Consider the following 13,026-nt stretch of genomic DNA (forward strand, 5'->3'; position numbering starts at 1 on the left):
CACTGCAAATTTCTGGTGACACAAAGCAAATAATGAGACAGATCTTATGCTCAAAGATGTTATAGTTTATCAAGGGAACTATATAAGATTTTAGATGTAGAAATTTCTAAAGATCTTTCATGGTCATGTACTCCAATCACCTTCATTTTGAAAATAAAAAAAATTGAGTTTTAGAGAGAGCTGACAACTTGCTTGAATTTCCCCCAAAATAAGTGGTAGAAAAAGTAAAAGAACTAAGATCTTTGATGTCAAAAACCCTATTCTTCTACTATACCATATGGCTCCACTTCCCGTTGTTCATTGTTCATTTTTGAGGAGGACCAGTATATAGACTATAATATATATACCAAAATATAGACTTGCCAAAAATATAGACTATATTGATTACAGAAGAGAAAATAAAATACTTAAATAGTCCATTTTAGAAAAAGAAATTGAACAAATCATCAATTAACTCCCTAAGAATTCTCTACCAGGTAATCCTAATTTATCAGGATACTTGAATTGTTTCTGGCTGTTTTCAGTATTTTCTCCTTGATTTGATAGTTCTGGAATTTAGTTATATTATTCCTTGAAATTTTCATTTTGGGGTTTCTTTCAAAAGATGATCATTGGATTCTTTCCATAACTTTTATCCTCTGATCTTTGTATATCAAGCCAGTTTTCTTTAATGATTCAATTTAATTATTAATGATTTAATGAAATACCTTACTAGTGGAAAATGAGAGAAAGAAAACTTTTGAGTTAGGGAGAGTAATTTGGAGCAAATTCCAATAATTCAGGCAAGAGATGATAAGGGTGATGATAATTCCAAGGATAGAATGGACCTAAGAAGTATTCAATAAGTTCTAGAACATTCCCAGGAGCCTGGATAAGCCCTTCCAGTGTCATTGCTTCAGTCTTAGTATTTGAAATAAAAATAGACTGACAGGACAAGTTCATGCCCCTGTTAGGTATAAGAAAAACAAAGCAAAATGAGATGAACCTATCAGTGTTATATGTTCAGAGGTAATATTCAACTTGGACTATGTTACCCTAAATGCATCCATAGTGACATGACCTTGAAGAACATTGATTTTCCCTCTACTAGATCAGAGAAAGATCTGTACTCCCTAGAAATGGTGATCATTTTAATTAGGGGCTTTTTTATTCAGTTGTTTCAGTCATGTCTTACTCTGTATGACCCCATTTGGAGTTTTCTTGGCAAAGATACTGGAGTAGTTTACCATTCCTTTCTTCAGGTCACTTTACAGATGAGGAAACTGGGGCAAACAGGGTTAAATTATTTGCCCAGGGTCATACAGTTAGGAAATGCCTGAAGACAGAATTGAAATTAGGAAAATGAGTCTTCATGATTCCAGGTCCAATATGCTATCTTCTGCCTAACTACTTACTTAAATAGGGATTATCATTCTATTCCTAATGTATATTTTATAGCCATTAAGTTACTGTGTACAGAGTAGGACACTCTTCTTGTTTATAATTAATGCAGGAAAAAACAACATTACACAGTGGATTGAGACTTGGTATTGGAGTCAAAATCTTCATTTGGAGTCTTGGGATCTTCTCCTATCTCTAACACTTAATATCCTTTTGACCCAGGGTAAGTTACATGCCCACTCAATACCTGCAACCAAATGTCATCCATTAGAAATGACAGACAAGGGTATAGCTAGATGGCACGATGGATAGAGCACCGACCCTAAAGTCAGGAGGATCTGAGTTCAAATCCGGCCTCAGACACTTAATACTTCCTAGATGTGTGACCCTGGGCAAGTTACTTAACCCCAACTGCCTCAGCAAAAAAAAAAAAAAAAAAAAAAAAAAAAAAAAAAAAAAGAAAGAAAGAAAGAAAAAGAAATGACAAGTTGTCAACCATCATTAGTGGAGGGAGTTTCCATACTATCAGTTCCTCACAGAGTGAAATAACAGGTAGGTATCATCCAGAGCTGTATAGAATGTTTCAGGAGAACTAAAACCTCTCATGTGAAGGGTTAAAAGACATTTTCAGGGCCCTTCATGCTCCTTGAGTTTTCACCTGCTATTCAGTTTTCATCTGTAGTTCTAAGAAGTTATAGCTTGCAAAGCAGTCCAAACCTGGGTACGATTGTCTTGGCAGAGAGGCTAAGCAAGTTGGAGATAAATAACAGTCCCTAAGCCCTTAGCAAGTCAGGGGTATATCTACCTCAAGCTTGTGAAGACTCCCAAATCCACCTCAATCCAACCTTGCAAAATGGGCAGATGAAAACCTTTTGTTCCAATGAATGTGAAAGCAGCTGAAACAATTGCTGTGGAGTTTTCAGAGCTTTGTCAGACATTAGACATCAAGCTGCATCCCAGGCTATTGCCACTCTCACCTTTATTCTGCCCCTAGACTTTCATGACTCTGAAGGACAGAGTGAGGCTAATGACTGTGTAACTGTTATTCACTTAATTCCAATTCATTCATGAATCAAGTCATCACCCTTTGAAGTTATGTGTAGTCTTCCAAAAAGTAGGAAAAAGAACAGGTACAATGCATCCCAGCCCCAACCGATTGCAGTTTTTGAGTAGATCTATCAGAATAGAATACAATTGGGAGGGAGCCACCATTGTGAAGTCTTATTCCAGTTTGGTTTCACATCTTACAAACAAGTTGTAGAATTCTATGTGCCACTCATGAAAGTCATGAAATAAATCAAATGTTGATTTGGATTTCAACATATTACTTAATTTTAACACCCTGTTCTGCAATTTCCTATGCAATGCACACATGTCTTAAAAGTATTGACATATGTCTATGTGTGTATATGTTCTGTATCCATATTACATCTGTGCATGTTTTTATATACATATATTTTATATTTGCAAATATATGTGGGTCTAATTTGTATATGTAGTCTTATTGTAGTCTTAAGGTATTGTTAGTGTAGTTTTAAGCAATTAAAGTTTAAAATTGTAATTTTTGCACTTTTGTGATATACGCTATGTGGTGCTATAGCATTGAATAGTAGAAGGAAGGATTGCTTTGTAATTATTAAAGGCATGAGTTCTGACATGCTGGTATCTGAGAAAGTATCTTACTTGTTCCCCTAATCCTTTCCCCAATACTCTATAAAATTGTAAGCAGCTGTTTCAGGTCTTTAAAATTTATACCCATAATTGTATTCACTACACCAAATAGTTGTCTCATTAGCAACAATATAACACAATAATATAACATTAACAAACCAGAAGTTACAACAGAATCTAATTTGCTTTTATAACTGATATGGGCTAGCCCTTAGGAAGGATCCTAAGGACATCTGGCTTTGGAAACGACATAGATGGAAGTGATATGATTCTTCCCTTAAGGTATCCCACCACAGTTTACCCTATATGACCAGTTTGCTAAGTCTTCAGGGTTTCTGAGACTAATGAATAATAGTAATGATGCTTAAAGTTGATACAAATACGGAACAAAATTGGTCGTCTGCCATTTGACTTAGCGATATTTCAAGACTAAAAAGACACTTCCCCGATGCTCCTAGTTTTTTGCTAACTTCTTTTGGAACTTAATCTGCTTTAGCTGGTGTTATAATTATAAAAAACATTTCCCATTGACTTGGAGATGGGTCTGAGCCTACAATTTTTTTTGAAATATTTCATGATACTAGTCCAGAACCCCAACATTTTGGAATCCCCTGTGAACCTCAATACAACTATTTGCTTGTTCTATTGATATAAGAACCTATTTTAATAATAACAAAAAGTCATAAAATTAATATGGGCCAGCATTGATTTTAGATTACTTTCCATTAGTGTCTAACTCTTTTTGATCCATTTGGGGTTTTCTTGGCAAAGATTCTAGAGTGGTTTATCATTTCCTTCTGCAGCTCATTTTACTTGGGAGGTATTAGGGCAACAGAATTAAATGACTTGCCCAAGGTCACAGAGCTAATTAAGCATCAGGGGCCAGATTCCTGAATGCAAGTCCAGTCCTCTATCTACTATAAGAACTAACTACCCTCATTTTAGTTTGCAATTTCTCTCTCTCTGTCTCACTCTTCCCCCTCCTCTCCCTTTTCCCCTTTCTTCCTTCTTCCTCTCTCCCCACTTCCCTCTTCCCTCTGCCACCCACAATGGTATGCTATGCTAATACTCTGCTTAAATCAGTAACAAAAGGCAATTTAACCCTTACCCAACCAATTTTGAAAAAGGCAAGTGGGGAGTCTAGCTTTGGAGAAACAAATCAGCACAACACAGGTACCACCTGAGGGTGGGAGTAGGGCAGGATATAGAACTGAAATCTTCTTGCCTTCCACCACTCAGGGCTCTGCTCATGCTCACAGGATACAAATGCATTATTCTTGGAATCATGAGCCTATCCAACCATTTCAGAATGTAATCTGGAATTAGAATCAAAGGGTTATTAAACTACCTGTACTCTTTGATCCAGCAATACCATTACTTGGTCTACTGCCAAAGACGATTAAGGAAAAAAGAAAAGATCTTAGATGTTCTAAAATGTTCATAGAGGCTCTTGTGGTGGCAAATAACTAGAAATTTCAAGGAGGCCCATCAAATGGGGAATGGCTGAACAAGTTGTGATATATGATTGTAATGAAATACTCCTGTGCTATAAGAAATGATGAGGTTACTGAGGAAAAGACATATATGAAATAATAAAGAGTGAAATTAGAACATTATACACAGTAACAGCAATATTGTTTTAAGAATGAATGACTTATTTTGATTATTATAAATACCCAAATTAACTAAAAAGGACCTATGAAAAAAGATATCTGCATCCAGAAAAAGAACTGATAAGTACATGTATGTATAGAATAATTTTACCTATATATACATATTTGTGGGTGCCTAATGGTAACTATTTGGGAGGGAGAGGAATGGAGCAGGAAGAAAAAATAAATTTAAATGATAGTTTTGTATATTTGAAAGAAATATCAGGTTGTCCATGGAGGATTTACAGTTTCATGTGCAATCACCTTTTTTATTGTGCTCCATTGCGGAAAAGCTTGTTCTATTTCATAAATTAAAAAAATAAAATTCAATGAAAAACACAATTGTTAATTGGATGTGTATGTCCAATGGATACTGATTTTTCTAAACTTGAAATCAGATTAGACACTATCATCCTCATTTCATTTCATGTTTTACACTGATTTTTTACTCCTACTCCCCAACACTCAGTTTTATGAAGGTGTGACAACAAAATAGTTCAAAAAGTTATTAGTATAATTGAAAGTAAAAGAAAAGAAAAACAACCAAAAGCATCATGGAAAGAAATATAAAGAAATCTAATATTAAATGAAACTACGAGCTACTTCAAATACAAGAAGTTCTTGTGGTGTCCAATAGAAGTTCAGTTTGCACTTTTCCCAATATGATTTTCTGATCTATTCCTAATTCTTAATTTAGAATTGATAATGCTAAATCTAATAACTTAGTAAAACCTGTTAGAGGAGATGAAAAACAATCATTATTTCCTTTAAGCCATGTCATATTATCTTTCAAAGTTTGGGCAGTTATATGTCTCTCTAACCTATTAAAAGAATTGCTGAAATCTACTATAAATGTTTAGGCATTGCTGTGAAGTCTTACTCCAGTTTGGGTTCACATCTTATCTACAAGTTGTGGAATTCTTTATGCTACACAGAAAGAGGCCAAACATTGATTTGAATTTCAAGATATACTTAATTCTGACATCTTGTTTTATTTCCTATACAACACAAACATGGGTCTCATATGGATAGAAGTGGGGATATATATACATATTTATGTATAAAATATATGCACATATATGGTTATAATTCTATTTGCATATTATATATACATGTTCTGTGTATAGATATTTTATGTGTGTATAAAGGCATATGTGCTTATATCTTATTCTAGTCTTAAGCTACTAAAGTCTTAGTGTACTTAAATAAAGTTTAAAACTGGACTAATACTTTTGTGATGTTCTCTATATTTAGAGGCAACATTGAATAAAAGAAGGACTTCTTTGTAATTATGAAGACCTGAGTTCTGATGCATGCTGGTTTCTGAGAAAGTTTTTTAGCCTCTCATAAACCTTACCCTTTCCTTTCCTTTCCCCGCTTCCCTTTCCCTTATCCCTCTCCCAGAATTCTATAGGATTGTAAATTATATGGTAGTTGCCAATTTGCTTTGTAGAAAGTTATGTCCATATTGGAAATTTCTCACTTTGATGAAATATATGCATGTATGTATTGTGTTTATATACAAATACATACACACACACATATATGATATATCTATGTATAATATGTATTCAGAGTTCCAATACAATCCTTATCTGATGCCCTAATTTAATATGGAAATGATCAAGGGTTTTCTAAAATTCTGAAAATGAATTCAAGTATGTTCAGGCAGGACAAAGCTGAAAAGACTTGAAATATAGAAGAAATAATTGCTGATATGCTTGTGATCTGGGGATCAACTAATAATGGAAAAATATCTAAAACGCTATTGACGAGTTAAACTCTAACATGGGAAACCAATACCTAAGTAAAGATTACTGTTTAATGATCAGGAGAAACTTTGTTTAATAAATACATATGTGTGTGTATACACATATGTTTTCACATACAGGTATGCTTTTATATAAATGTAGAGGGTATAACCACACTTACGAACATATGCACACATACATAGCTATTTGTGTGTGTATAAAAGTATACACACACACACACACACACATATAGATAAATAGATAGATACATACATACATATGAGATGGCAGTACATTCTCCATGAATTCAATCATCAAAAACAAAATCCATAAAATAATCACCAAAAAATCCCAACAAACCTAAATGTGTAAATCTTACAAAATAAAATGGATTATTTATATTCCTGGAAAGTACACAGTAGCATGACAGAATAAATTCTTTACTAATGGTTGTTAGAAAAAAGTTTCTTCTCTAAGTTCACACATAACCCTGTAGGGATTGTATATTAGGAGTTTTCTGGCACTTCTCTGGCTGAGGTCTCAAAAGGTTGAAGTACTTTGGGCATTAACTCAAAGTTGACAACATGAAGTAGGGCAAATAAAAAGTGATCCTTGAACTGAGGAATCCTTTAGTATCTCACTTAACTTTACAGAGAACCTTATCAGAAGTGCAGAATGAGAGGATTAGAGCAGATACACATTGACTGTCTTGGTGCCGATCTTTAGTAGACTAAGCTAAAGCTATTTATTTATTTAGTGGTTTTTAGATTAGAGGAATCAGTTTTACTGAGTATTTTACTGAGTATACAGGATAGGGGCTTCATAGTTTGTAGGAAAGGGGGAAGAGATTAAGCATTTATAGTGTTTATTGTTCCTGGCAATGTGTTAAAAGCCTTTGAAATATTATCTCAATGAAATGGATTCATAAAGCATAGTATTTGACTTTGTACAGATATGCATTTACCTTATTTTCCCCCCCAGGAATATAGGAAATGTTAATGATAACTTTTTTGTGAATGCAAAGACAAAAAAGAAATTTATAAGTTGAGAAAGAAGAATGATAAATAGTAGCAATGGGTCCCAACTTGTAGCTATAGAGCTATGCTATGAGAACATCAATGGGTCCTGCATTAAAACTTCCTACTCCCCTGGACCCCGAGTCTTCCTCTACCTGGTATTTGGTTTTGGAATTGTGCTGGCTGTCTTTGGAAACCTTCTGGTCATGATTTCAATCCTTCACTTCAAACAGCTGCACTCTCCAGCCAATTTTCTCATTGCCTCCTTGGCTTGTGCTGACTTTTTGGTGGGAGTCACTGTGATGCCCTTCAGTATGGTGAGGTTGGTGGAGAGTTGTTGGTACTTTGGGGAGAGTTACTGTAAATTTCACTCATCTTTTGATGGATCATTTTGTTATTCATCCATTTTTCACTTGTGCTTCATCTCCATTGATAGATACGTTGCTGTTACTGACCCTCTTGTTTATCCAACCAAATTCACTCTATCAATTTCAGGAATATGCATTTTGTTGTCCTGGTTCCTCGCCACTACATATAGTTTTTCACTTTTTTACACAGGTGCCAATGATGATGGACTGGAGGAATTAGTAAGTGCTCTTACCTGTGTGGGAGGTTGTCAAATTGCAATGAATCAAAACTGGGTACTGGTAGATTTTTTGTTGTTCTTTATTCCCACTCTGGTTATGGTCATTCTTTATTGTAAGATTTTTCTAGTAGCTAAACAACAGGCTAGAAAGATTGAAAGTATGAGCAACAAAACTGAGTCATCCTCAGAGAGTTACAAAGCCAGAGTGTCTAAGAGGGAGAGAAAAGCAGCAAAAACTCTGGGTATTGCTGTGATTGCATTTGTGATTTCATGGTTCCCTTATTTTATTGAGACACTAGTTGATGCTTACCTTGGGTTCATCACCCCAACTTACATTTATGAGATTTTCATTTGGTTTACCTATTATAACTCAGCCATGAATCCTCTGATTTATGCTTTCTTTTACCCTTGGTTTCGAAGAGCAATTAAACTTATTATCACTGGGAAAGTCTTCAGAGGCCACTCTTCAACAATAGATTTGTTTTCTGAAAAAAAGCTTTTAGATTAAAGAAGTTAAAATATGAAACAAAGTCAACAATGGATCAGGTAAATTATTATGAGAGGAAAGTATGCTTTCTTCACACAGCCTAAATCCTCCTTTCAAGGTTCATGGTTAAATAAAATTTATTTAGCATGCCAGATTACATGTTAACAGTGTTTACCACATGACTTAAAAGTTGCACTTCTGTTCCTGTTTTATTTGGCCTGTATTTTTGTTCATAATTCTTCTCTTGGACCAATTCTTCTCTAATTAATATTTTATAATTTTGTCTAATCTCTTCCCTCCATTAATGTTTTCATGTAATAGATAAGGCACCTATTTTGCCTATTCTGCTTCCTTGCAAGAACATCTCTGATATCTTCTCTTCCTTTTGAAAGTTTTTTTTTAATTGTATGTAAAAAATCTGGATAATTTTCTACTGTGTAGTTAACAATTTAATTTATTTGAATCAATAGCCCTGAAATGTTTCAGTTCTATTCTAAATTTTATATATATATTTTCCTTTCTTAAAAAAAAAAAGAAAGTGAAATGAGAGGTCAGTTCCACCTCCAAATAATGAAGCTGTTCCCTATAAAAGGAGCTTATATGATCACAATGGTTTTCTGCCTCTAAAGTCCTTGGCTTTCTTTATATTCTAGTCAATGAGAGAACTACCTAACTTAGCCCTACAAAGGTGTTTTGTGGATTGTAAGTACATTTTATTATTGTTTCTTATGATATTCCTTCATTAATAATAATCATAAGCATTTATATAGTCTATGAACCAGGCACTGTGCTAAGTGCTTTACAAATGTTTTCTTATTTGTATTTCATAAGAACCTAAGATAATAGTGGTATTATTTCCCCATTTTACAATTGACAGATCTGAGACAGAGGTGAAGTGACTTGTCCAGGATTAAAAGTAACTGAGGCTAGATTAAGTCACTCTAATTTAAGACTCCTAATTAATGTTCACTTCACTAAATAGATGTCTCAGTAGCAACAATATAATTCATTAATATAGCATTACCAAACAAGCAGGTAACAGCATTATCTAATTTGCTTTTACAACTATGTGAGCACTCAATTAATATAAGAACCTATTTTAATAATCTAAAAAAGTCATAAAATTAATAGGGATAACAGGTTTATATTATTGTTCAGTTGTATCCAACTCTTCTTGATTCATTTAAGGTTTTCTTGGCAATGATGCTGGAGTGGTTGGCCATTTCCTTCTCCGATTCATTTTATACAGGAGGCATTAAGGCAAATAGGGTGAAGAGATTTGCCCAATGTCACACAACTAGCTAAATGTCAGAAGTCAGATTCCTGATTTAGGCACCTTGTACTCCCCATTTTAGCTTGTAATTATTCTTTTTCTCTGTGTTTCTTTCTCTTTTTACCTATCCTGAAATTGGTATAAAGGCAATTTAACTGTCTCTCCCCACTCAATTCCCCAAAAGCTTTAAGCTTTGAAGAAACAAGTCAGCCTCACTCCTCCTTTCTTGTCTTGAGGATGGAGGATGGGTGGATCTGGATATAGGGAAGGGGTGGATCTGAATATGGAGGTAGAACCAATAGTCCAGAGTCCTCTGCTTATATAGCAGTTCTTGGTCCTTACTGCTGTCTCCACCTGTGTTCCCACCAGTGCTGCTGCAGTAACTGCTACTACTAGTTTGTTTCTCCCCATGCTGAGCATAGAGGCTTACCTGTAGATTTTTTTTTTTTTTGGTCAAAATGTGTCAAATATCAAATTCAAGGACTTTAAAAGTAGAGGAGTACAGAGGTACAATGTATGCATGTATATATGTATACACACAATTTATATAATAAATACAATGTATACATGTATATCTATATCTATCTATCTATCTATCTATCTATCTATCTATCTATCTATCTATCTATCTATCTATATAATGCTCTTTTCCACCACCTGCTATCAAATGGTGACTTTGCACAAATGGGATTTTCTCAAATCCCATTCACTTGCATGTCATTGCCTCTCCTCCCTGATGTCATAGTCTTCTTCAAGAATAGACAACTTTTTGTTACATTTCCTGTATAATCATCAATTCCATGAAGTGTAATTTCTTTTTTCTTTAAATTACAAATACAGTAAATTTAAAAAAGAGATTGTGGATATATTTATTTTAAAACTTTACCAACTAAATAAGAGGTGTATATGAAAAATGCAGAAAAGTATTAATATTTTTGTGTATTTCAATGCAGACCAGGCTTGTTAGAAAACATAATTCTCTTTGTGTTGTAATTTGTGAATTGAGTATTAAAATGTTAGAAAAATTATGTTTTCCTTATAACTTAATTATTTGCCTCATATCAATCTTGGATCCCCTTCATGGGAATCAGATCCTATAGCTTAGAGGCTTGGGCTTCCACTAAGGCACGTTTTGGTTTTTTTTTCAATAGAGGGGCTTTTGTATGGTTCAGGGGAAATTGGAAGGTTTCTCACCATTTTTGGTTCAACATTTGGGCACAGTTTGATAAGTGGTCAGAGGATGCCTCCAGTCTTCTTTGTACTTTTTGTTCACATAAAAGGGGTGAGGGTTGGTTGTCTACTCCATTTGGAATATACAGTGGGTAGAGAAGGATTTACCTTAGATTTTTCACAACACCTTAGATTAATCACATTTCTGAATGGCATTTATTTGCCTTAAAAGAGATAATCTAGTGCAAGTCTATTAGAGTGGACAAAGAACCTATCTGTGAGATGTAATTCCCTATAGTCTTTAGCTTCTATTGAGAAACCAGAGACAATCCCCATTTTTGATAGAAAACCCCATCTACTACAAAGATTGTCCTTTCCCCAAAGATGAATCTACTTGAAGGAAAGTAAAACAAAGATATTAAAATTAAATATGGAGGACCACAGATTTAGAGGTTATCAAATTTAAACCCCTCATTTACATCAGAAAAAAAATGGAGAAGTTAAGTGAGTTGTTTAAAGTCTAATAAATGTCAAAGGGAGTATTTTAACTCAACTCTTTTTTCAAGCTCTATATCCAAAATTCTATACATTGTGTCACTTAGCTATCTAATGGCACCAATATCTGGAGATTTAGAAATTTAGGGATCTTAATGAGCTCTTGGTCCAACACCCTAATTTTATAGCTAAGGAAATGCTGTATTCAAGAAGACAAATGGTTTATCTACTATCACATACAGTTATACAGCATCTAACACACTAGAGATAGCCTCTAAGCTCAGTAATCTTTCCTTTCCAGCACATAAAAAACAATTTCTTCATGTAAAAAGTGCTTTACCCCTACTACTTTGAAGATTAAACATTTGCAAGGGGACCACAGAAAACAGAATCAAATCCTGTTAGGGATGGAATCAAGAACCATGTACTTCAATCCTGCAATTTTAAAGATAAAAATAATCATGTTATTTGGTTAAATTTATATATTTATTTAGAATATTTGTTGCATCAAAATTCTGTCTTCATGGGGAATTATTCATGTTTCATCCATATCTAGGGTTCTTCACAGTTCTGTATGATGGTCTTATACAGGGGTCCTCAAACCTTTTAAATAGAGGGCCAGTTCACTGTCCCTCAGACTGTTGGAGGGCCAGACTATAGTAAAAATAAAAACTTTGTTTTGTGGGCCTTTAAATAAAGAAACTTCATAGTCCTGGGTGAGGGGGATAAACGTCATCAGCTGCTGCATCTGGCCTGCAAGCGTAGTTTGAGGACCCCTGGATATATCCACCCTTCAAATAACTTTACTTTATTTCACCCAAAAGTTGTATCATAGAATTCCAGTTCTTTTTATTCCCCAGTTTTCTAAATTCTAAAATCTCAATAAAATGAATATATGTAATCATCATTAGCTATTAATATAATATTAATACACACACTTCCATACACATGTACATACATATAATGGATAATACTATCATGATTTCCCAGTCACTAATGCAATGAAACAAGGGTGTGTGCTTGCTCCAATGCTTTTTAGGATGATGTTTTCACTTATGTAGTCTAGCACCTTCACTGAACCTGTGACATCAAGGTCAGCTACCATACTGATGGTAAATTCTTCAGTTTGAAAAGTCTACAAGCCAAGACTACAGTGTAGGGAGTCTTGATGCATGATTTTTTTTGGTTTGTTTGCAGATGATTGTTTAGTCAGTGCAGTCCCAGAATCTGAGATGTAACAAAGTAGCATTCAGTCTTTGCTTTTCATGATAAGTTTGATCTTAAAATTAATTCCAAGAAAATACAGATGCTCCATTAGCCAGCACCACACTATCCATATGTGGAATCATTGGTTTCAGCAAGTGGAGAGGTTTTGAATGCTGTGAATTAGTTCACTTAGCTTGGCAGTATACTTTATAGGGATGTGTGCATTGATAATCAACTTATCACATGCATTGCCAGAGCTAGCCAAGTATTTGGAAGGTTCCAAAGGAAAAAAAGTATTGGGCTGACTACCAAATGAAGATCTATAGACTCATTTTACTG

The 13,026-nt window shown here is 34.3% G+C and overlaps 1 protein-coding gene across 1 annotated transcript; it reads left to right on the forward strand.

Annotated features, from left to right (window-relative positions):
• Positions 1-7,511: 7,511 nt before the first annotated feature.
• LOC127559582 (trace amine-associated receptor 9-like) lies at positions 7,512-8,564 on the forward strand. Its single transcript, XM_051993467.1, has one exon. It carries the CDS (start codon positions 7,512-7,514, stop codon positions 8,562-8,564), a length of 1,053 nt encoding a protein of 350 aa, XP_051849427.1.
• Positions 8,565-13,026: the final 4,462 nt, after the last annotated feature.

The sequence above is a fragment of the Antechinus flavipes genome, chromosome 4 (assembly GCF_016432865.1).
Source record: "Antechinus flavipes isolate AdamAnt ecotype Samford, QLD, Australia chromosome 4, AdamAnt_v2, whole genome shotgun sequence".
NCBI classification, from domain to species: Eukaryota; Metazoa; Chordata; class Mammalia; order Dasyuromorphia; family Dasyuridae; genus Antechinus; species Antechinus flavipes.